Raw genomic sequence first — 25,035 nt, forward strand, 5'->3', positions numbered from 1 at the left:
ACCAGAGAGCACGTGTGTGACCAGTGTGAGAGTGGGGGTGTGTGAACAGCGAGTGTGTGTGAGACCACCCACTCGGCAGAGCCGACCGATAGCCTCCAAGGAAGTTCACTTGCAGAGAAGACACCCAGTAAATATGCGGCAGCTGACTGTTTCAGCGTGGCTACCCTGAGACCGTGTGGTGTGGTGTGTTCATGTGTACGCATGCTTGTGTGCGTTTGCGTGTAAATCGTTTGGAGTTGTAGGTTATAAGGTCATAACGTGGCTGACTCGATCCCACACCTGCAATCGTATTTTATACGCTTTATGAACATTCTCACAGCAAACGTTTTGCCCCCGTTTAAATCTGCTTCCGTTGATCCTGGTGGAGGATACTTGCCGAGTCACGGCTAACTGAAGCTAAGCCGAGATTGAGCACACGACAAGCTCGACAGCTTAATGTTTTCACACGACGTACCAACACCTGCATTTTGTTCTTCCAACAACCACTCACATTCAGCTGTGTGATTCATGGGCCCAGACGTCCACACATTTGCTCATGATTAGAAATCGTTTTTTCCTCCCGATAAAGCATGACCTCTGAAGTCTGCCAAGCCGACAGCAGACAGCTATGAAAGCGACTTCAGCCTTTAGAAGGTGTGAATATGGGACGCAAACTTCAACAGAACAATTTAGACCTGCCTGACCTTCACAGACACACACACTGACGGGCACACACACACTGTTCACACACACACTGTTCACACACACACACACACCCACAGCAGTCTGCTTGGGTAAACTAGTGAGTTATAGTGGGTGTTTGAATTAAAAGCAGACGTGATTTAAAAGCCATGGTTTTCACCTTTGGCTCCTCTCACTGTTGACAAGAGGTCACTTTCCTGTTTGGGAACGTTCTCCAATCTGTATTTACAGGTCTAGACTACTAACAGCGCTGAAAGACCACTAACAGAGCAGACTTTTCCACACAGCACCTCTCTGGGCTGAGTGCAGTGGTGGACAAGCTCCAGGAGATATTAAGTTGATTCATTCAAACTACTGCTAATAAATCTAGTTTCCTGTGAGTATGTTGTCTTTCAAGAAACCCTTTCCAGGTTTCGTCCCCTGGTGTCCGAGTGTGTGGGTCAGTCCTGGGTCGAACTTGGGAACAGGTCTAGTTAAAACCTGTGTGGTCACGTGGTCCTGAGAGAATGTGTCTGGGACTGGAGAATGATGAAGAGTGGCTGTCTCCTCAGACCACTAGAACGACACGATATGACACACACACACGCACGCACACACACACGCACACACACACACACAGTGGTGTAACCAGATCCTCAGGTTGCTGTGACTGATAGCCAGGGCCTCTCCCAAGGAAATTCCCAGAGGCCTCATCACTGCGGTGTATCTCGAGATCCGCCGCCACTTACAGACTTTGATCTCCCCCCCCACCCCCCCACCGTCCTCGCCGGCGGAACCCCCAGCCCCGCCCCAGCGGCCCGCTTCGACCCCATCCCCAGCCTCCCAGCTTTCAGCGGCCATGCAGGAATCCCTGCTACGCTGGAGACCATCAATCACAACCAGCCGTCCAATGGGACAGCCTCGGTCAGACACTGTGAAGACAGGCAGGTGTGTTTTTCATCCAGGCGGGGAGAGGAGAGGAGAAAAGAGAACAAAGAGGAGAAGAGGGGGGAGGGGGGGAGAGGAGAGGGGGAGAAGAGGAGAAACCGTAGCTGTCTGAGGAATGGAAACCCGAGTCCTGAGGGTCTCCCTCGGGATGGCGGGAGGCTGACTCTGTGGCGAGGGATCGGAGAAGAGAGGGATCGGAGCGGGCGTGTGACCGTGCAGATGTGTCTGTCAGACTGATAGAGGGAGGGAGGGGGGGAGGGTGAGTTATAGAGGACATCCGTTGAGGCACCGCTGGCTGCAGGGTCGGAGGTCACAGATATGCTACTGCTTAACACCTCAACAGACAACAACAGGACCTGAGAATGATGAATGAGGGACACACACGCACATTTTCCCTTATCATTCCATCCATATCTTACCTCAGAGCCCATAATGGAATCTCTCCTTCAGATCAGATGGTTTCAGTCGTTTCTCTGACCTCAGCTTGACCCCAGGTCCAGCAGAAGCATGCACCTATCAGCTCAGCTGGGCTTGTTTATCTACACTGCCTGTGTTTGTGTTTGGAACCAAGTCCAACACTTCCTCATTCCTGCCTCATGGAGCCAAACAGCCAGCCAATGGGCTTCTAGGGCCGCCCCAACAGGACTGGGTCCCTGCAGAGTCTCAGTAAGGGAGAAGAGGCTGTGCTTCCAGCACTGCATCTTGTCTGACTTGGCTCTGAGGTCAACAGGACAAAGAACAATAGGCATTGTTATAGTCAGTGGGCCCATAGACAGTGAGTTTGTCCAGAACGTAGGTTCAAAAACAGTCAGGAGGTTCAGAAACAGCCGGAAAGCAGTCAGTTAGCAACACTCTGCCCAGAAACAGTCAGAAAGTCCAGAAATAGTGAGCCGGTAACAGTGGGTTGAGAAACAGTCAGTCAGTGACCCGTGGCGTCCCTGGATGGGATCCCTGGGAGTCCAGTGTCCTCTATCGGGGTGAGCGAGGCAGGGGGACAGACGGCCGGCGGAGAGGTAACAGAGCCCAGCACCAGGATGTAGAGCCGTGGGAGAAACTGTTTCTGTTGGATGCGCTCGCTGTGTTCCTTAATAGAGCTATTCACTGTAGCAGTAAGCCTCCTCTCCTAGAAGCACAGCTCTGTGCCAGAGGGCCCTGAAAGCCTTCCACAGGCCCTCTCTCTCCCCCTGACTAACAGGTTATATTATGTCTCACAGCTCCTTGGGACTAGGAGGAAAACTGCTAACAGAAAGCAGCTGGGTCGGACAGACGCCCAATCAAGAGTAGACAATGGCAGATCCCTACTGTGATTGGCTCGGGCAATTGTTTAGGAGAGCAGAGCATTACCTGAGCTCCATACAGATGGAAATGAGTTTATTAACGTAGAAAAGGACACTGCCAACCAGGGAGTCATTCGCGCAGATGGGAAATTAGGTTCTCTACTGGGGGGATATGCAAAGTCGAAGACCAACGCAAACAAATTGGAGCTGTTGGCGTGAACGTGCTAGCAGGGACCTCTGCGCCGTGTTTGAGAGTTTAAACGAGGACTCCACCTCTCAGCCCCGAAGAATACCGGCAGGATGAGTCGCAACAATTGAATGAGACCATAGCCGGTCTCAACATCATGGTGTTTGGCTTATTTTGACCTTCGGTTCCAAGAAAAAATACTTTGAATATGATTAAACCTACACGCAATTTTTGTTAGGTCTTTCTTTCGGGTCATATTTTCACGCACATTTATTCAACGTCCCTCTAAACGTAGGTTCGACCCTTTAGGTTTAAGTAAATCAGAGTCAGATGGCTGAGCGGTTAAGGAATTGGGCTAGTGCTCAGAAGGTTGCCGGTTCAATTTCCGGCCGTGCAATGTGACGTTGTGTCCTTGGGCAAAGCACTTCACCATACTTGCCTCGGGGGTAATGTCCCTGTACTTACTGTAAGTTGCTCTGGATAAAAGCGTCTGATAAATATGTAAATGTAAATCAATCTCCGATGCTGATTAGCCATTCAAGTGAAAATGGTAAAGTGTTTTCTGAACCTGGTGTGCTGCATGCAGGGTATTCAGCCCATTCAGCAGCTGCAGTCTACACAGTCAGCTTCCTGAGCACGGAACATTTCACTGTGCCCTGAGCCAGTGCCCTTGCCTGTCTCCTTGGATGAGGACTAGAGCCTTAAATGAATTAATAACAGTCCTACTTACTACCACACACCAAACTACTACACACCCACAATCAGGTTTGTGCGTGTCCACACACCCACCACCTACGCACAACAGCACATGTTCACACAGGCACGCACACAGTAGATAACACACACACACACACACACACAGAGAGGCACACACACACACAGAAAGGCACACTCACACACACAGACATGCGCACGCAGACACACGGCAAGCACGCGGCTGTTCAAGGAGGGCTTTGAAGGGCTTTAGTTAAATGTTGCGGAACAAATGCAAAAAACCCAGTTGGAAAGCAGGGCAGGGCTTTTGCAAACCCTAGGAAAATCATGTAAACAACTTGCTAGCAGAAGTGGATGGGGTGTGTGGGTGATGGGTGATGGGTGGGGCTGGGTGGTAGCCACAGGAAAATAATGGATGCGAGGCAGACCTGCGACAGAACACCCCCGGCACTACACTTTAAGGTGCGTTTGATTCGACTAACAGTGTCGACGCGTACACAAGACATCAGACAGCGTGTCAGTTACACCCACCAGGCAACATAAATCACACCGCTGGTGCGAGGGTTGGTCTGAGCCGTCCAGTCCTGGGAGGAGGAGGAAGGCGGGTGAGGGGTGAGGGGGGTCCCGAGGGAGGCGGGGGGGGGGTTACCCAGACCGCCTCGCTCCCATGCTCCAGTCCTGATGGATCATACGTGTATCATACGTCGCCAGGCAGCCCTCTACACCTGCAACACATTACTGCTCCAGCTGCACAAGAGGTGCTGCTCCCTCAGTGTGTGTGTGTGCGTGTGTGTGTGTGTGTGTCTCAGCGTGCGCGCGGGATAGGAGATAGAGAAACAGGAGACGACTGACCGTCCGCTTTTAATACATAACATAACTCTCTCAATATGCCCCAAGTCCACATGCCTCCGCAGATAGAGGCAGATTCTCTAAGGAGATCCATCATGTAGCGGGATGGAAGGGAAGAGGGACGTGCTCTAGAGCTCCCAGAAGGACGTCCTCTGCTCTTTGTCTCTGACCAGGTCCGTCCTAGTCCTGGGCTGCGAGGGGTGGGGGTGTGGGGGGGAGGGTGGGTATGTTCTGATTTAGTGGACTGTCATCCACATTTCCATGGGAGCGTGGCCCGTCTCTGACAGGAACCAGATGTGGTGCAGCATCCTGGGCGTATGGATTCCATAAGTGGCCAGTGGGTCTGGGAGACGCTTTAGAACCTCTCTCTGTCTCTCTTCCTCTCCCTCATTCCCTCTACCTCTTCTCTATGTTTCTCTCCTTACCTTGCTCTCCTTCGCTCTCTCTCTCCCTATCTCTCTCTCTCGCTCCGTCTCTCTCCCTCTCGAATTCTCTCTTTCTCCTTCGCTCTCTCTCTCTCTCTCTCTCCTTTGCTCTCTCCTTCGCTGTCTCTCTCTCTCTCTCTCTCTCTCTCTCTCGTTCTTCATGGATGAAGGCTGTGCCTCCTCCATTAGCCATCCTCCGTCTCAGCAGAGACAGCTGAAATCCCGGTGGGGCCACCCCAGGTTCGCCCTCCAGGGCGGAGCACCCACATGCACATCCACAGAGAGCCTGAAGCACGGGCCAGCCGTGAACACTGTCATGTGTTTCAAATGAATCCATCACCATAAACAATTTTACGAGCAGTTAAAGGTAACTGGCCATGCTGGAAATATGTAAGAGGTAACTAAGCATGGTTTAGCTCCGACCAGGACTGCAACATGAGCCTGCAGGCCCCCTCTGATGGCTGCCACATCGTGGAAGAAAGTGGGCTAACATACACCGAGTTCGCCTCCTCGACAGTACTTTGAAGCACACTCCAAATATGTCGGAAGGTGATGGACTTCCAGAGGTTTGACCAGGCGAGCAGTTCGTTAGGGAGTCCAGTAAAACAGTAACAGTTTCCCCTGGCTGAGAGCTGCAAGCCCGTGGGGGTATGTCTGAGAACATAGCCGGCTGTCTCACTCACCAACGCTGGGGATACACTACAGCCAGGGAGCACCGTAAACCTGCTAATGATGGGAACACCCCACTCTTTCCACTGACACACACAAGCTAGCGTGCACACATACACACACCTCCCCCCCCACACACACACGCACACACTCACACACAGTTCATGAAGCCAGCGGTAATCAATGTCGATTGGATATCAGCATTGTAAAGGGAGAGTGAGAGAGGAGAAGAGAAAATAGATGAAACTAAAGAGGAGGAGAAGAGGAGTGAGATGAAATCAGGGAGGTGAGGGGGGGAGGGCGGTGAGGGGGGGGGGGCAGAGAGGGAGAAAGGCTCAGAGAAAGAAAGCGAGGGGAGAGAGGGGAGGGAAAAAGGCCGTGGCCTTATGTTGACAGACCAAGTCAGGGTCAGGCCAAAAGAGCACGTGTGTGTGTACGTAGGTGGCTGTAGTGGTGTGTGTGTTGCCCTCAGACACCCCCCGAGCCAACCCCAGCCCCCCAGGCAGAGGCGAGGAGCAGGGTGGAGGGGTGAATTGGGGTTAATCCAGAGGTCCAGTACCGTATCCCTCGGCATGTGCGCCCCCCCCCCCCCCCTCCTCGGCCCATGACAGAGCAGGCCACACTGAAGGGAAACATCGGACATCCACTTTCATTAGCCCCCCTCAGCGAGCTGCCCCACCCCCCACCCCTGCGGTCCTGTCTTGACCCCGGAACAGCTCACCAGTCTGGGCCTTAGCAGCTTAGGGCAGGGTCTCCACCAACCCAGGACTCCCTCGGGTTACCACGACTACACCACTCACACTGCGCTCAAGATTCCGTCTCCAGGCAGAACATCAGGCATTCCTACTCAGCAGTCTACAATTAGACTTTTCACTAAACGCTGTTAAGTGTGCGAGGTCTTCACTCGCACTTAAGTCGGGTGTATTTGATTAGTTTCATCTCTTTAATGAAGCTAAAGCTGCTCAACTTGCCCTGTTTCGACAGCGCAGGCTGAGGTTCTCGGCGTTTCAACGACACGGTGCCTGAGTCTCCACAGAGGCAGAAATACGTGGGGTGTTTCAAAAAACAAGGAACCACGGAAAGTCCTTCGACAATCAAACAGTAAATTAGCGTAGCTAGGAGGAGGAGGGGAGCAGGATGACAGGCAAGGAAGGGGGGAGAGGAGGGAGGTAGGGAGGGAGGGGTGCACACTGGAGGAGGAAAAAAAAAAGAAGTATATAGCCTGGTGTTCCTGGCACTGCTCTCTAAGCGAATAAACAGCAGCTAATTTCTATCCCTCTTAAAGAGCAACGGTAGAATCCCGGGGAGGATGTGAAATGCCTGTCGTTATTTTTACAAGAAGCACAACATTTACTTTACCTATTATTGGACGGAGAGAGGGAGGACAGGCTCCATCTGAAAGCAATTAGGGCAGCTGAGAAGCCTGGTGTGAGAAATACAGCCCTTCAACAGAGGGGGGGAACCGGAGGGGGGGGGGCCTGACCCCTCTCCCCAGGGGGAAGAGGCTGGAGGACGCTGGGCCGGCCTGAGCTAAGCTCAAGCCGGGCTATTAGCCTTAACGAGCTAGCCCTGTTTACTGGCTTATTAGACAGCAATTGGGAACTATGTGTCGTTTGGTTCAGATGGTTCTCTGGTTCTCCGGCAACTGGGCCGGAAATCCTGCTAGGATCCTGGATTGTCCACCTAGGCTGTCTGTGTGTGTGTGTGTGTCCATGCATGTTGCTCGGACAGCAGTGCAGCTGTGTCGCGTGCCGTCTGTTGGGATAGTGGAGCGGCTGTACCAGTCTGAGATCTGTTTGTTCTCCGTCAGAACCAGGCAGACCGGCTCGCTTAACCCCACCTGCTGCCCAGGGAACGCCGTTTGATGCTGCCGCGGGGCCAGGACCTGGACGGCTAGCAAGAATCTGGCTGGGGGTGTGGGCATCTTGAAGGGCTCGCCAGCAGGTGGAGGAGCAGGGGGGGGGGGGGAGTGGTGGTGGTGGGGGCAGCTTGGCAGAGGGGTGCTTGGCACGCATGGCGTTTCGACCTCGTTCTTCATCTCACCTTCCTCTTTTACTGCTCCTCTGAAGCCTTCTGAAGCTGGTCATTACCCCACGCCTGCTCATTCTCACACCCACCATAAAGGTGTCAGAGGGTATTTATATACATACTGCAGGGGCCCATCGATCTGCACCCGGCCAGCCAGTCTGGGAGCTGATTGGTTCAGGAGAGCCCCCTACTGACCCCCCCCCCCCCCCCCCCCCCCCCCCCCCCCCCCCCCCTCCAACTACCTGGCACCTGTGATCACAGTGTTCCACAACACCCTCACACACTAATATCAAGGTTACTGGTAGAAACATGAACACACACCCTTTCACAGGCTTACAGTTCACGTACCATGAATCTAGTGGACCAGGGCCTGTGTGTGTGTGCATGCACGTAAGGTCTGTGTCTCTGTGTGTGAGTGTGTTTGCGTATCCTTTCGTAGAGGTCATTTAATTAGTAGACAAAGTCCCGTGTGGGCGGCAGACAGCACACACACACACACACACTAACACACACACACACACACTGACACACACACACACACACACACACACTGACACACACCCACAGGTGAACAGTGCTTACCTGTGCACAGCGTCTGTGGTTCTCACACCAGACCAGAACATCATCACTCTGCAGAAAAAAAGAGAGAGACAGGATTGAAAAAAACCAGCAGACACACACACAACTCTCCACTCATCAACATGTAAACAGACTGGCAAATTATACAAGAGCAATAAAAATGCAACTGTGTAAATATCACCATTACCAGAGCATGACCACACACACATACAAACACACACGCACACGTGTTCTGACCTTTCTATAACACACATTTTCCTTTGGTCCCAAATGTCACCAGTGAAAGAGTTAGGCTGTGGGTGTGTGTGTGCGTGTGCGTGGAAGAGTTTGAGGTGAGGAAAGACCACCAGTATAAATGAAGAACCGTGGCAACACAATTTTACGTCATCACTCCACCGCAGGCTCCAAAATATGGTCTGCTGAAGACAGACAGGCAGGCAGACAGACAGACAGGCAGGCAGACAGACAGACAGGCAGACAGACAAGCATGTCTACGTCGCCTACTGCATCTTTGTTTCCCAAATAAAAATACTGAAGCACACTCTATGTTGGGAAGTCTGTTCAATCATTCTGTGGCTTACACTTCAGGAATATCCCAAGAAGGGAATCCACCGAAAATAGGAACTAAATTGTTTTTCCAAGGAAGACCTATAGCGAAAGATAAAATAACCAACAACAGACAAACCAACATTATAGTGAGAAGATAGAATATTCAGCCTTTCCTGGTGTGTGTGTCACAGATAGAGCAGAGCAGTGGTGATGTCATCTGAGATGGCGTGGGCCAATGGGAGCTGTGGTTTCCCCCAAACATGACAAACACCAATTAACGGAAAAAAAAAAAACCCCTGAGCTAGCGAGGAGGGTGTGTGGGAGATAAGCCACTCTAACGAGGCCCGGGCACTCCTCTTTAAGTGAGCAGTATTTAACCCAAAACAAGCTCATCTTATCCTACACACACACACACACACACACACACACACACACACACACACACACACACACACACACACACACATACACACACACACACACACACACACAGCCCTCTTTGAGAAGACTAGAAAGGAGAAAGGCCATTGTATTTATGGGGTCAGGCTGTCATGGTGTGAGGGCTTACGGGTCTGTATAGGAATGCCATGGGGTTAACACCAGCTCTCCAGACTGGCTGATCTGAGCACACACACACACAGAGAGGCTGGCCGGGGAGGAAGTCTGCCAGGCCGATCTCCCGTGTGTTCCATCTCTCTGTTATTTCTCTCCTTGCTCCTCTTTTTCTCTTTGATTCCTCTCGGCGTCTCTCAACTCTCACGCTGCTTCCCGCATCACTTCCTGCCCCCGCACCCCCCCTGCCCCCCAGCCTCTCTCTCCATCACTGTCTCTTTATCTTTTCTCTCTCTGTCGCACACACCCTCTTCTAGTTTTCTGTCTCTCGCAGGCAGGCAGCAGACAGCCAGACTCCCAGGGTGAGAAGCACTGCACTGCGGAGGAGGAGGGGCAGGAAGGTTGCTCAGTGGAGGAGGTCGGGGACAGATACCTGTCTGCATTTGGTTGTAATACCTGGTGGCTGCAACCAAATTTCCCCTAGTGGGATAATAGACTTGGCTTGACTTGAGCCACAGAACTTGAAGGCCACTGATGAGCGCCGTTTAGGAACAGGGAGGATCGAGGCTTTCTGATGGATGGGGTGTTATTGCTCCTGTTGTTCTGTTGATGTTGTTGTTGTTGTTGCTACTGCAGCTCCCTCCAGGATCTAGCCCAGAACTGGTTTGTTGACAGCAAACAGGAAGACAGCAACCTTGACCTCAAACATCCCAGAACTGGCGCAGTTAATTTTCTGTTGCCTTCTCTCTCTCCTCCACCCCCCTCTCTCTCTCTCTCTTTCCTTTTCTTCCTCTCTCTTTTTATTTTTCTTCCTCTCTCTTTTTATTTTTCTTCCTCACGCTCTGTCTTTCACCCTCTCCCTCTCCCCCCCCCCCCCTCTCTCTCTCTCTCTCTCTCTCACTCTCTCTCTCTCACTCTCTCTCTCTCTCTCTCTCTCTCTCTCTCTCTCTGTCTCTGTATCTCAAGTGCACATTTCCTGTGTTTCTCTTATTGGTCCAGTGTTGTGGCAGACATGGGAACAGAGTTTTGCTGTCCGTGCCCCCTGGGGAGGCTCTCTGGTCTGTCTCTGAGGCCCCACAGTACCCAGAGGAAGCCCTCTCCTCCTGCCCCCCCCATCCCTCTCCTCCCGCCCCCCCCATCCCTCTCCTCTCCCCTTGGCCCATCCCGACAGGGTCACAGTTAGGGGTGGAGGATGGGGTTTGGGGTCTAGCAGATTGATTCAAGGCAGAAAAATGTTGATTAGCTCGAAGTTAGGAGGGGGTTCATGGTTGGAGTGTAGAGGTTAGCACCGCCCTCCCCCCTCCCCCTCCCCCCCCTCGCCCCAACACATTTGCAGATGTTTTAGCCACAACGTCTGAGTGTTCTACGCAGAGACAACCCCCCCACCCACCCCCCCTGTACACAAGCTTCCCGCAGATGGATCTGCACCCCCCCCCCCCCCCCTCCCCTTCCCTTAACGGCGTCTGACAACAAAAATGCACTGTAAAATTGTTACTGGAGATGTTGGTGCGGTGGAGGGGTGGTTTAAGGACATGAAAAAGTGAAGGTGTCTGGTACTTTGGATTGCTATATGCTATATTGACAAATTGAATATTTATGTATGTTTTGGAGAAAGAGGGAAAGAGAGAGAGAGAGAGAGAGAGAGAGAGAGAGAGAGGGAGAGAGAGAGAGAGAGAGAGAGAGAGAGAGAGAGAGAGAGAGAGAGAGAGAGAGAGAGAGAGAGAGAGAGAGAGAGAGAGAGAGAGAGAGAGCAATGCCCAGTTTCTACAATTCTGTCTTCAATCTACAATCTCTTGGAATCACACAGCATCACATCATAATCCTAAAAAAAGCAGTTGGGGTTAGTGTGTGCGTTTCCTGAGACTTTCCCGTTCCCAGTGAGATGGTGACACATGCGGGCTGTGGTGAGATGAGCAACCCGGGTCTATGCTGTCATTAGCGGTTCCTCCTCATCCTGACAACATCTTGTTTTACAGCTCAAGCGTGTGAGTGGGCATGGAGGGTCTTTCTGTCTATTTTCCACCTCTCCTTCACCCTGCCTGTCTGTCTCTCTTCTTCACCCCTGCCTGTCTCCCTCTCTCCTTCCACCCGCCTGTCTCCCTCTCTCCTTCACCCCGCCTGTTTCCCTCTCTCCTTCCACCCCGCCTGACTCCCTCTCTCCTTCCACCCTGACTGTCTCCCTCTCTCCTTCACCCCGCCTGTCTCCCTCTCTCCTTCACCCCACCTGTCTCCCTCTCTCCTTCACCCTGCCTGTCTCCCTCTCTCCTTCTCTAACTTTACCGTCTTAATGACAGAGCCAAACAGTCCATAAGGTAGATGAACTGTCTGCTCTCGCAACAGGAATGCATGAGGAGCAATCCCATCCTCAGCTCTCCTCCTGCCAGGTGTGTGATTCGAACCCAGACCAGAGTCCTGGTCTCAGGCCAGTTTACATTTGATTAACGCACACCGCCTATCACATTTCCTACTGTATCGACGAGCTGTGCTTCACTACAAAATCCCTTTCTATAAGGCTTTTGTTTCCCAATGCATACATCAGGCAGAACCGAAACAATGTTTCACAAGATTTCCTGCTCTGCAGCTGCCACTAAGGTTCCAGTTGCTTGACATTTGCATTTGAAGGAATATTGCTTTTTAATATCCTGGGTTTGCATGCATGACTACATTCTTCTCGGAGTGCTGGAGGATAGGGGGGGGGGTTGATCAGAGTGCATGAATCTACTACACTGTGCACCACATCCAAACAGCCTACAACTTACAGAATGATTCAAAGATCTGCAGAAAGTAAGGAAACGTGGCACAATTTTAAAAGATCCATCTTTTAAAGGCAGAGATAATTTAGCCCAACTTTCTCTCTCTCTCTCTCTCTCTCTCTCTCTCTCACACACACACACACACACACACACTCATGAGCACACTACATAGCTCATATCGCAGCCCCACTGTGCCCTCTGACTTCTCTCACTCCCTCTTAAGACTGGGGGTACTGTCCTAGCTGAAACCGAACCCTGGACTAGACACACACACACACACTCACACACAGTCCATAAATCTCTCCCTAAATTCCAAACACCCTCAATCACTGATCTGAAGGGATCCTATCCCAATACCAGAGGAGCTGGTGCATCTATCAACATGATATCCAGCTTAGCACCATCCTATCCTCTGTCTCTGAAACACCGACACTGCTGGCATGGTAGAGGGTTGGGTGGGTGAGGGGCAGGGGGGCACATGTCTGGTTTCTCTTTGCTCTGGGAGATGTGTGGTGATATAAATGATAGCGCTCTGGTGTATCAAACAGGTCTTTGTCTGTGGGACCCAGGGTAACCCTAGGAGACCTGAGCGCAGGAGGACCTGAGGCTGCCCGGTAGATGAATCCTAGCTCTGGGGACCCTGAGGGGGCAAGTGAGGACACCAGCACAGCCACACGTCCCCTGGTGATGACATCACATCAGCACTTTGACCCGTATCAGCTCACAGTCCCTGAGGGACTGAAAGATGTACAGATGGCCTGTCTGTCTGTCTATCTGCATGTCAGTCTGTCTGCCTGTCTATCTGCCTGCCTGTCTTTCTGCCTGTCTGTAGAAATACAGGATTACAAAGCCAAGGGATGACAACAACATGCAACTGTAAATCGCGTTGATCCAGTACAACGTGCAATTTAGTGAAAACCAAAGCTCATTCGCACTCCCACATCCAGCCCCACCGTCCACGAAGCTGTGAACCAACGCCACTCCGACACCTCGAAGCTCTGAGAGGGGAAGGCAGTCGCCCCCTCCCCCCATCCCCAGTCAACCAGAGGCCACCCTCATTATATCGACACCCAGGTGGCCGACGATCTACAATCTCTGCCTGCGTCGGGACCCCAAAACCCCCAGCCACAGCCTTAACCCAAGCCCCCCCACCACTTCAACGACTTGCAGCCCCGTTCAGTCTGAACTGCTTCTGCTTCATGCTTAATGACTTTCCCACCCACCAAACAGAACGCACATGCTGAAGACGTTAAGGATAATATGGCTTTCAAAGCTCTCCAGCCTCCCCAAAGTGTCTTTTAACAAATGTGAAGGCTAGTTCACATTCCGTAGTTATAAAACGGATAGGTAATTTATATTGAGCATAAACTTTAATGTAAATTTGGTCTCTGACGTTTCACTTCCATCATGTACCTACCAGCCTACAGCACTTTCCCAACTTTAAATAGATCTAATTAAATCGTTAAGCATAGTCTCGGAATATTTACTGTAACATACTGACTTGTAATAGAGGGATTTTTTTCAAGGAACATTTTTTTACCTGAAGATGTTTAAAAGAAGCCGTTAACTGAGTCACGTGAAGCGTCAGGCAGCGTGAAGTGCATCTTGCGCTGTTGATTTTCTCCAAAACCTCCCCGTGCTCAGCATCCATCCTGCGCGCGGAGGTCTGCGCTATCACGCAGCCCATCAGCACTAGACAAACCTGCCAAAGAAACATTATGTTTGCGAGTAGGTGAATATGCTTTTGGTTTCTAGTTTTTAAGATGAAGAGTTTGTTCGTTTCAATCGTTCAATCTGTCTCGTGTCTCTATCTGTCTAACTGAAAGACTGACGTTTGGAGACTGACACTGGAGAGAGGGACAAATTCCCGCTCGGACACTCCCCCCATGTTGCACGTGTGATTCCTCATCACTTGCCAGAGCCCAGTCAAGAAGAGCATGCATTTTCTGTGTGCCAAACAAGTCACTCTAATTGTGCAATTGGAGTTGAACGCCGGGAATGCCATTAAAAGCACAATGAAATTGCCTTTTATCATTTCCATTTGCAATTTACCATGAAGCAATAATCTGGATATGTTTTTACTTTTATGATGGGAATGGATACGCAACCCTCCCATAAGCCGCAGGTTATTAATTGCTCTAATAGCAGTTGCTTTTTATTCCCAAGTAACCACGTTGTCTTTTATAATGAATATTGGGAAAGGAATGTACCTGATGCTACTGCATTCCACTTATAGCAATAGCATCTTAACTGCTCTATGCGTTTATACCGTTGTTATCGGACCGTAGACCAGCAATAACTTGTTTGTGTGGGGTTGCATTAACAATTGGCATATGTTACGTTGAAGCTGTTCCATGTGGATTTTAATCACAACCACGACCTCCTATCAACTGATCTGAAACAGACGCCAAGCGGTCTAATAGGGGGTCAGAAACTGCCAGAAACAAAATGTCCATTCTAGAATTACAGCGAAGTACCGGCAAATTCGATTTATCATTGTAAAAGTTCAGATCGTAATTGTGCTGGGGTACATGTCAGAATCTTCTTGGTCAAGGGAAGGTGCAGGATAAACGTGAACAGAGAGGCTGAATGTATTAAAAAAGAACTTCAGACATGCATCTCCCAAAGGAAGGATAAGACGGCTTTTGAACCGATTTAAGTCACATAACGGACGTGTTCAGAGTGATCTGCGGAAAGCATGAGTAATCAGCTGTCGAATTCCTAAATTGTATGAATGAAGCGTTGTTCAGTTGCACAAACAAGGATGCAATAGCGATAATGTGACTTAAGTTGTTCACCCTCCTGGAGAGAGAAGAGAAGAAACATTGAACGAGGAGGACAGGACTGTGGACGAGAAGAGAAAAGATGAAGGGGTTAGAATGACAGTGAATGAGAGGGAAGGGAAGAACAGGCAGAGAAAGAGAGAGGAAAAACGTCAAACAAGAGAAGAAGAACATGCTGAACGCGAGGCTGCTGAAAACATCTCTGCTTCAGTGTCTATTCTGATCCCGTTAGAGGTCAAGGTCATTTAAACAACACAGATTCTCAAGGCAAAATATCAAACTGTGAGTTGTTCGACAACGAACTCCCTAAGCCCAAGGGGTCCTCACAGCATTTCCTCTTATTTGTTTTTTCTTTCAAATATACTGCAGTGCTTCATGTTAACCAAAAACACTGATGCCTTTCAATGCTTCACTTGAACCAATGGTTTCATGGCGAACATGATATCTAGAGGTTTGTTTAAGGGTAATAGGTTTTGTCACCATTTCCCCTTTTCATATGATAAATAGCTCTCTGTGCTAGGTGCAGACACACACACAAACACACCCACACACAAACACACTATGAATGCACAGAATGAACATGATGTGTGACCCAGAGTAGAGCAGACAGAGAATTTTCATATTTTCTTGAAACACCCAGCTCAGGTTTCTGTATAAACCATTAGTAAAACGGAAAAAAGCCCTCCCAACCACAAGCACACAGACAAGCATATCAGAAACACTTACTGTCCACCCGATTGTGCTCTTTGATTAAAACCAAATGTGGAGATTTTGACGGCATCCATGCAGCGCACTAAGAACTCAGGCCGACAGCTCTGGCACGACTGAAGTGACAAGTTAACAAGCAGGATTTCAGCTCCGTATCTCAGTCAAAAGGAACAAAGTTTTGGAATATTATTAGCGTTTGGAATTGTTTTACTCCGTAAAAGGGACGTGTTTCTGACAGAGGGATTTGTCTGGCAGGCCGTAGACTCAGACAAATGTGGTTCTGGTAACAAGAATGACCACCTTCAGATGTGGTCGTCCTGAGTCCCTCGCTATTCACAACCCGACCCCAGTTTAGCTTAAGCTACTCACATCAAATATGCGGCTGATACATCACTTTTAGCTTCTTTGTTCCTAAAGTCGTTCTCCGAAAACACAATGCAGATGTCACATCTTGAAAGGCCTGTCTGCGTTTGGTCGTAAAACCTCATTCTGGCCACTGAGGATGTGACACTTAAGGCTGGCCAGCGTTCCGACAGAAAGCCTCTCCAAATTTTAAGAAATGTGATTTATCACTGCTCTCTTGTATTAACAAGAATGAAGCAATAAATTGTGAGAGAGAAACTCAAAGCCACAGAGAGAAGATTTTTGGCTTTCCCAAACTGCCAAATTCCTGAGTGAATGAACCTATGTCAAAAAAGAAGCCTGTGTTGTCCCATCTCAAAGGCCAAACCTGAGATTCACCGTAGTTACAAATCAAGCAACCTAAACTTTCTTCCCGAGTGATGCAGGTTCCACAGTTCCACAATCGTTCCGAAGGGAACACTACCAGAGCAATGGAACCAATAAGCACCTATCATCTATTCAAACTCACTATCATTTATGTGATATGTGTCACTTCTGTGTGGTCAACGTCAATCTATTCGTCATTAATCCTTATTATTATCATACTTATCATTCTAACCCTCATTCTCATCGTAATCAATAAATCAATACCAGCTAGCCAAGTGGAGGTTTTTATAAACTCCAGATACATCCTTAATTGTTGGTTCAAGTTGACAAATGAATTCTAGTTTTGAGGTCTCAAATTCATTAAGATTGGCCTACATTGCCACCATGTGGTGAAAGGAGGAAGTAAAGGCAGTTCTAAAGATTTATGAACACGTTAGGCCAAACCGCAGCAACCCAGTTTTCAGAAGAGTGGATTTTAATCGTTTGATTTGTGTGAAATTGGTCCTGGCTCTACCAATGACAGAGATATGTTCATCGGATAGGCTATAGACCTTGAATGCAAAGGACCACTTGGAAACTGTTGTGAAGGCTTTGGTTGTGCTCGTGGAAGCCAAAGTTTACAATTATGCTAAGAAATCATTATGTGTATAAGAAAAAAAAATCATTTTGTCCTTGGCATTATTTCAACATCCCTGTTTTCCTTTTGATTCCAAAAGTCACTGCCAGGGATAAACGCAAACAAATGCTCCACTGGCACAGCGCAAAAAGCCCTAGTTCAACACCGCACTCGGTTCAACAAAATAATGGACATGGGGAAAATTGCCTGGATTATAGGTGCTTTATTCTGTACTCAGCCGTGGAGCAACTGTGCCCAGGTGTTTGAACTCGCACCCATAGCTTGTAACGACAAGAGCGTGGAGAAACTGTCTCGATTTGCGATTACTTACATAAACGAAGACAGAACAACGGGTTATAAATTTGCTCTTAACAGGATCTCCAACGTCCATCTGCATGCTCAGGCAAGTTCATTTCGCTGTCATTGCCAAACTGTTTGCACTGGAACAGAGCATGTGGGCAGTTAGTTAAAATGCTTTACATGGCCTTTAAATCTCACCGGAGACACAAAATAGGCCTACACCTTGTACAAAAGACTGCATACGTATTACTTGGTTTCTAACGACATTTTTGGGCCTTCGGCCCGAAACGATGTTTATCCATTGCGTGTCTAAAAGTCTCTCGGAATGGCTGTGTACGGCATGTTGTTCCAGAGAGTGGGTGTATTTGTGTTTAATGCTGATGTAGCTGTTGCCAGATCCAGCAGGATGCTTAGGAGGAATTCTCATCAACAGCACAGGGGTGGTCTCGTTGGCCTGTCCTCAGTACTATCATGGAGCTATGCTTTTCACAGCTTCGTTGATTTCCGTAAATGTACCCCACCCAATGTCACGTGCACAAAACTAAACGCACGCACACAAAAACACGCACACAACTATGCCAAAGAAGCTGGATCGACTCAAATCACAATTTTTCTTCAGTTCAGTGTTTCTCACGTGTGTGTGCGTGTGTGTGTGCGTGTGTGCGTGTGCGTGTGCGCGTGCGTGTGCGTGTGCGTGTGTGTCTTTAAGGGCCCAGCTGGGAATGTCTACTACTTGGATTTAGACGTGTTGGAGACCAGGTGTTACATTAGGAATCCCAAACCTTGGAAACACTGCACTGTTAGGCCCTTCATGGAAACAGTAGGTAATCTCTTCCATTCTTACAAACACACACACAAACACACACACGCATTGGGAGTGTTGGTAACAAAGAGCAGAGCTGCTGTGGAGAGGTGAGACCCAATAGCTGTCCAGGCAGTTCATGGAGAATGACCTCACCCTACTTTGCCTGGCAACAGAAAGTTCAGTATAGAACAACACATGTTTGGAAAATCATGGCGTTGATCTCACTTAGGCGTACATCTGTGTACAATGTTGCAATTGGACTTGGCGTCCTCTTACTTTACTGGCCTAAACCTTATTTTGATGTCTCTCCGCACTCATTTACAGCGAATCTCAGGGAACTGCAACACCACGGTTCTCCACACGCCAGAGGGCTTCTCCTATCTCTACAGCTACGACTGCACTCTGGTTCCAGGTAGACCTACTGCACATCCACACACTGTCCCCATAGATATTCTTCACAAATGCCTTTGCTGCTAACCCCCCCCTCCCCTCCCCCCCTCCCCCCCTCCCTCCTTCCCCTCCCCCCTCCCTTCCTTCCTCAACCCTCCCCTCCCCTACCCTCCCCCCTCCCTCCCCTCCCCTCCCTCCCTCCCTCCCTCCCTCCCTCACTCCCTCCCTCCCTCCCTCCCTCCCTCCCTCCCTCCCTCCCTCCCTCCCTCCCTCCCTCCCTCCCTCCCTCCCTCCCTCCCTCCCTCCCTCCCTCCCTCCCTCTCTCCTCCACTCCAGACCCTCCAGAGAAGCTTCTCCAGACGTGCCCAGACTGTCCCCTGCTGCTGCCCGTGGACAGCCCCCAGGCCCAGGCAGCTGCCAAGATGACGTTGGCCAGACACAACTCCCAGAGCACCCTCCCCTCCCCGCTGGCTCTGCTCAGTGTGACCCGCGCTGCCGCAAAGGTGGGCCTGTATACCGTCTTCAGGCATAACGATGCATAACCCCTACTGCATAACCCACACCTAGGTAACACTCTCTGCATGGATAACACTTCATAATATCAACTGTATATCCCATACACTCGGCATATCAACTCATCTAAAAGGAATGACATCCACGTGTTCTTAATTGCTTTGGTAGCCTGTCAGAATAAAAGTCCTGTTCCAATCCGTCCCAGAATGCACCTGTGCCGGCTACCTTTGTGGAATATACGGTGGTGGCGTGCCCTGAGGGGCACATGCACTTGGGAGGGGACACGTGTGTGCCAACCTCCACGGACCACGAGGTAAGAAAGGATACATCATACTGTATGCTGTGTGACAACATGCTACATGCTACATCATTTACACAACACAGGAACTGTCAGTGATCCCAACACATACAGACTGGCTGTGCTTGTTGCATTGAGAGTGTGTGAGTAGGGCAGATGCCCGATCACGCAGAGTAACAAACAGAAACACATCTTGTTTATAATATGCGCGCACACACAGACCCACACATAAACAACAGACGCCCTCTTTCTGCAGCCGACAGGCTTCTGTACGGGCTCTGTGTACGGACATCTGAAGGGCCAAGCTGACGTCCAGACTTCCTGTGAAACATTCAAAGCACAGGTGAAGTCCTCTTTTCTCCGATTGTTGATTTACAAGAACAACATTTCAGCGAGGCAAATCCAGCAGTGATAAAACATCTGGAATACAAACCCAATTTTTCATATGAAGTCTTTGTGTGTGTGTCTCTGTCAGGTGGGTGATGTTGCAAGACCTATCCAACCACAGGTTCACAGTGTCATCCCCGTCCAACCTGCACGGCGGCCCTATCCATCTAAACCCAAACCAGCCGCCCCTACCATCCCTTTTCTTCCCACCCCAGTCCCCCATGTCCCCTTTGACCCATACCCGGCACCCCCTGCCCCAGAGACACCCGCCCGTTTAAAGCCCTCGCTCGTGGCCAACCCTGACCCCGTTAACCCCAGCCGTCCCTTGGCCTCCTCTGAATCCTCCGAATCCTCTGAATCCTCCGAATCCTCAGAGTCTGTGGCGCCAGAATCCTCCGAGGAGCTAGGTGGCGCTGTTGTTTATCGACCCTTCAACTTCCGCTACCAGCCCCGGCGTAGGAGACGCCAGGCTCTTGTGACGTCCAAACCACCCCACACCCCGGTGTTCCTGTCCCTGTTCCCCGCTGGCCCCTCCCCCTTCCGCTCCTGCCCCGGCCCCTCCCGTTACACCACAGTCTAACTACCCCCCCCCCTGAGGGTGTAGTCAAGGTTGGTTAACTAGTCTGGAAGCTGGCTGCGTATGTTTGTTTGATAAATCCATATCATGTCTATTTTGATGTTGGCTTGATCCCCGATGAAGGGGCTACTTACTTTAGGGAGCAAATATACTGACCTGATGTAAACAGCGCTTGAATAAATGGCATGAGTTCTAGTTGTTGTGTGATAAAAGTTGTTGTGTGTTGTCTATGTGTGTTTTTTAGCATCTTCTTGACTTTCTTGATATTCTTCTGGCATCCTCTGTCCTCTGGTTCAGAATGTTAGTTAAAGTTCAAATAGAACATTTTCGTTTTGTTTGGTCTAATGTGAGACAGACATGGTTTAAGCAGTGCAGTTTCACACACACAAACAGACCCCCAAATCAATACAGATTCGATGAGATCATTATTTGGCCGGTGCTCTTCCACAAAGGCCTTGTCAACCCTTCATACTAGCTGAACTCCCAGAACACAGTGCTACAAGAGCTCACAAACAGGGCTGATGCCTCTGGCCTGCAGGTTGACCCACAGTCTGCTCAACTACAATTATAGAGGTATGTGGGTCGGAGGGGAACGAGGTTATCACTTTATGTGAGTATGTGAAGGGAGACAGTAACAGGCAGGCAAGGTCAACAGACAGACCTCTACCATGAATCAGAGTTTCATTTTGTCAGCTGGTAGTTTCCTATTGCAGCTAGGTAGCTAGGCCAGCTGCAGGGTGCCACACTGCTGGACGTGGCTGCGGTCTTGGCTGGGGTCAGAGAGGATGTCGCGGCCCAGAAAAGATTGCCACAGACTGAATTTGCGGGAAAAACATTGACACACAGGACAAAGACAGTGAGTGGGCAGGAGGTATGGGGGCACATTTTGTAATCCTCGAATTGTTACTGTGTGGATGCCCTCTGATTCTTGGAACTGATTTAATCAGTCGGTGACACTATGGCCACACACCCACACACACACCTAGGAGACCAAACAGTTCAATATTGGCACTAGCTGGTCTGTTGGACTGAACAAACACATGACCTGAATCAGCAGAGCTATTTCTACAGAAGATCTCATCACTGTGGTCAACAAGTAATCCAGTCCCTCAGATTGATTTGATCCACCCTTGTGGACCATTGACACTATCTCTGTTGTTAATTATTTATTCACCTGTCGGATACTACCCCTTAAAGGTTAAGGCTTAAACAGTGTGACAGAATAATTTAGAGGAATATTGGAACGGTTATTTTAAATCGATTTCGTAGACAGTAGTTTTCTCATAAAACCAAGAAACTTTTGATATTCCATCGCAAGTGATTTGACAATAAGTTGAGGAAAAAAAAGTCTAATTAGTTTCTCGGAACACACTGAGCTTGAGCAACTTTTCTGTTTGTGAACGTGTGTGTTTGCTCTATGGAGTTGACATTGGCAGTACATTCACAAAAACTGTTTGTATAAATGAGAAAAGCAGCACTCTGTCTCCTACTTTGCCATGAAGGGACTGGCCATACTTTTGGTTGCCGTGACACTAGGGGAGAGAGGTCTGGGCGATGTATTGCAGGAGGTGGTAACCTGCGATGAGAAGAGTGATGGTGAACCGGCTGCGAGGCTGGCCATGCAACATATAAACAAACACCATCACCATGGATACAAGTTTAAGCTCAGCAAGTTGCGTTCCTTCAGGACGGAGAAGGTTAGCGACAAGCTTTGGGGTGTGTGTGTGTGTGCGTCTGTGTGGGGGGTTATGATCTGTGTTTTGTGTTCTTTTGCACTGAGGAACAGGAGGGATCTGGGTGCATGCTGCACATGGGCTTGGACCTCCAGGAGACCACTTGTCACGTGCTCAACCCCAAACCCTTTGAGGAGTGTAAGGTCCGAATGATGTTTGACACAGTGAGTCATACACACACACACACACGTGCACACACTCTCACAAACACTCGCCCCCTCCGACACACACACACACTCACACAGTACAGGCGGAGCGCTAAAACCTTAGCTTAATATCATGAGCCTATCTAAACACCCGTCTCATCTCACTGTGTCTTCGGCTCACAGCAGGTGAAGGCCGACTGCAACGTGACAATTAGCGTTGCCCCGGAAACCCCCACTGCTGTCAGCTACGTCTGTGACACTGAACCCAGTAAGTGCTCCTCTCCCTCGAGACTGACAGTATAATCTCCATATGAAGTTCTGTAATGCTGCCTAAACTTCACGCTTGGTTCAAACACATACTACCAGTTCAGACATTGAAGCAGAGGGCAGGACTGGTGATCCTCCAGCACTAGTGTCAGTGTTATGGTGTGTCCTCGTAGTGGATAGAAGGACGTTGTTGTGGATGTGTCCTGACTGTCCGGCGCTGATGCCCCTCCACCATCCTGATGGGCTGGCCAGCATCGAGGCTGCCCTGGCGAAGTTCAACAGAGAGGGGAACCACACCTTCGCCTTCAAACTGCTGGAAGTGGGACGCTTCGTTAATGCGGTAGGGGAAGACGTGTTGGTTGGCTGAAATTGGACATCCATCTCTTTTGATCTTTTGATCTCTCTTTCTCACATGCACTGGTACACACCCTCACGCACACGTTTTGAGAATGTTTACAAGATGATCTATGCCTTTACGTCTCCTAGTGGATTCTCGGAATGAACAGGAGTGAGATTGCAGAGTTTGCTATAGTAGAGACGGACTGCCCTGCCAAAGGAAGGATAGACCCACGGGCCTGCAAGTCGTTGTGCCCCGACCAAGCTGTAAGTCCATTTGAGCTCTTCTCTCATCTTCCCCTACCCTGTTTACCTTAACCTGCGGATATGACATCACCATCACCATCTTTTCCCCTCTTCCTCTTGTTTGTTCTGTATAGCGTCATGGCTTCTGCAAGTCCTCTCAGAGGAAAGGCATGGACGTGACAGTCGACTGTGATATCTACGAAGCAAAGGTAACCCGTCGTCTGCAAAGTCATTCACACACAAACACACACACACATGCTGTGTAAGAGACATGGCTGTATGGACACTTGTCCTTTCACCTTGTTGTCGTTGGTTCTTCTGGTAGAACTCCACCCAACCATCTGGAACAGATCCTATCAAGTGCAGGCCCCATATGGGCCATGGTCCAGCCATCCATCCCCCCCAACACCCATGGCATGAGGGCCATGGAGAGGGCCACCGCCCCACCAGACTCCCACACTATGAGGGCCCTGGTCTGGTCATCCGCCCCAGCAAACCCCCCCACGTTTCGAGCCATGGTCTAGACATCCTTCCCCCCAAAGAAATCCCAGCGGGCCAAGAAATCGTCCACCCCCTCCCCCCACATCCCCTCCCAGGGGACCCTGTTCCTCGCCCCTTCCCTCCCTGCCATGGTTTTGTGAAGATCCCCCCCTCCATTTATCCCATCTGCCCCTTCCCCCACATCCACCCCCACCTCCTCCCCCACCTCCTCCCCCCACAAGGTGAAGACCGCCCTCATCCCATAGGGGCCTGAACTAGTAGAGAATGGTATGTACAGTGCTGCCACCTAGTTATTTGACGATGTGTTATGTAACAGTCTTTGACGTTGCGAAAAATTGGCGTGTGGGGCATTTTTATGTGTGGACTTTCTGTTGTGTCAGTGAAATGTTTCGGTTCTGGCGATGTTAACGCACTTTGGCACTAAAATAAAAAACATGAATCCGTACTCCATTGGTCTCTTTGTATATGTTTACGTGTTGATATTGATGGTCTTTGGGTGCTTTTCTGTACAGAATGTGACCATTCTGCGTGTGCAGAGAAGAAAGGGGAGGGAAACATGTCAGCAACATACAGTACATTTACATTTACATTTAGTCATTTAGCAGACGCTCTTATCCAGAGCGACTTACAGTAATTACAGGGACATTCCACCCGAGGCAATACTGAATATTGATGCGATACTCTATACACTCGACAAAACACGCGAGGATCTACAGTAAACCCTCGGACAGCAAAACCTTTTCCCTGCAGTCAGGTTCAGTCCAGTCAGGTCATGTTTACCCATCGTTTACCCATCGCTTTTCTGTGAAAATGACTGTCAGTTGCCTCAGGACAGTAAACAGAGAGTACAGGTTCACCCAGGATTCAGCTAGCCTCAATAAATCACCTTGCTCATGTTGCAGCCCGCACAAAAAAGAAAAAGAACCAACCTCTTAAAATAAAACAAATCTGTAGTGACTTGACAGTCTTCCTCAAGATATTGTAATAATGAGATAAGCCAGGCTATTACGAACACATTATTTTCTCCGTAAGTGAGTGAGTTATAAGTAAGTACCTTTCTTGCAGGTCCTCGTTTTAACAGAAGAAACCTAATCTGTGAACACAAACAGAGAAGCGTTTGCTAACTCTAATTCAACAATTCAGGATTTGAAAGACAGACCAAGACAAACACAGAGACTTGAGACCTTATCACGTTGAGCTTTTCTTAAAAGTGTTTCGCCTCATTAGCACACACTAAGTCTTAACATGCTTAACCCCTGTAAATACAGTGCAACTGAAGTGTTCACACTGGGCTGATACTGGGCTGATTGACTGATAGGCTGCCTAACTAGGTGCAATCACAGAGGTATGTTGGAGGTGAGGGAAAGAGGTTATCACCACCTACCCTGGAGGGAGGGAGGGATGACAGGGGGGGGCCGCCTCAACAGCAGTGTGGAAGCCAGAGAGGGAGGGGTTCAAGGTGGGGGTGGTTGGAGGAGCAGAAAATATAGTGGGAGTAGACAAGAGCATA

General features: G+C 49.6%; 3 protein-coding genes across 6 annotated transcripts in view; 2 read left to right on the plus strand and 1 right to left on the minus strand.

Moving 5' to 3' along the window:
* Positions 1-14,093, minus strand: part of anos1b (anosmin 1b) — a 26,626-nt gene extending 12,533 nt beyond the window's left edge. For both annotated transcript variants that reach the window (XM_047026871.1, XM_047026870.1), the window contains exons 1-2: positions 13,731-14,093; positions 8,340-8,387 (exon numbers count right to left, since the gene is read on the minus strand). In XM_047026871.1, the coding sequence (XP_046882827.1) occupies positions 8,340-8,387; positions 13,731-13,907 (225 nt within the window). In that variant the 5' untranslated portion in view covers positions 13,908-14,093. The remainder of the gene's footprint in view (positions 1-8,339; positions 8,388-13,730) is intronic.
* A 3,083-nt stretch (positions 14,094-17,176) lies between these two features.
* si:ch211-262h13.5 (uncharacterized protein LOC571127 homolog) lies at positions 17,177-20,475 on the plus strand. Of its 2 annotated transcripts, XM_047027829.1 has the most exons (7): positions 17,177-17,429; positions 18,036-18,146; positions 18,456-18,543; positions 18,858-19,024; positions 19,240-19,347; positions 19,589-19,675; positions 19,808-20,475. In XM_047027829.1, the coding sequence occupies exons 1-7, from the start codon at positions 17,214-17,216 to the stop codon at positions 20,297-20,299; spliced, it is 1,269 nt and encodes a 422-aa protein (XP_046883785.1). In that variant the 5' UTR covers positions 17,177-17,213; the 3' UTR covers positions 20,300-20,475. The 2 variants fall into 2 exon arrangements, with proteins under 2 accessions (XP_046883785.1, XP_046883784.1); XM_047027828.1 differs by lacking the exon at positions 17,177-17,429 and having other exon boundaries at positions 17,438-18,146.
* Positions 20,476-21,775: 1,300 nt separating this feature from the next.
* Positions 21,776-23,970, plus strand: ahsg1 (alpha-2-HS-glycoprotein 1). Of its 2 annotated transcripts, none has more exons than XM_047028005.1 (7): positions 21,776-21,993; positions 22,083-22,193; positions 22,359-22,443; positions 22,616-22,782; positions 22,929-23,045; positions 23,159-23,233; positions 23,350-23,970. In XM_047028005.1, the coding sequence occupies exons 1-7, from the start codon at positions 21,793-21,795 to the stop codon at positions 23,776-23,778; spliced, it is 1,185 nt and encodes a 394-aa protein (XP_046883961.1). In that variant the 5' UTR covers positions 21,776-21,792; the 3' UTR covers positions 23,779-23,970. The 2 variants fall into 2 exon arrangements, with proteins under 2 accessions (XP_046883961.1, XP_046883962.1); XM_047028006.1 differs by having other exon boundaries at positions 21,780-21,993; positions 22,362-22,443.
* The last annotated feature ends 1,065 nt before the right edge of the window (positions 23,971-25,035 follow it).

The sequence above is a fragment of the Hypomesus transpacificus genome, chromosome 10 (assembly GCF_021917145.1).
Source record: "Hypomesus transpacificus isolate Combined female chromosome 10, fHypTra1, whole genome shotgun sequence".
In the NCBI taxonomy this organism is placed as follows: Eukaryota; Metazoa; Chordata; class Actinopteri; order Osmeriformes; family Osmeridae; genus Hypomesus; species Hypomesus transpacificus.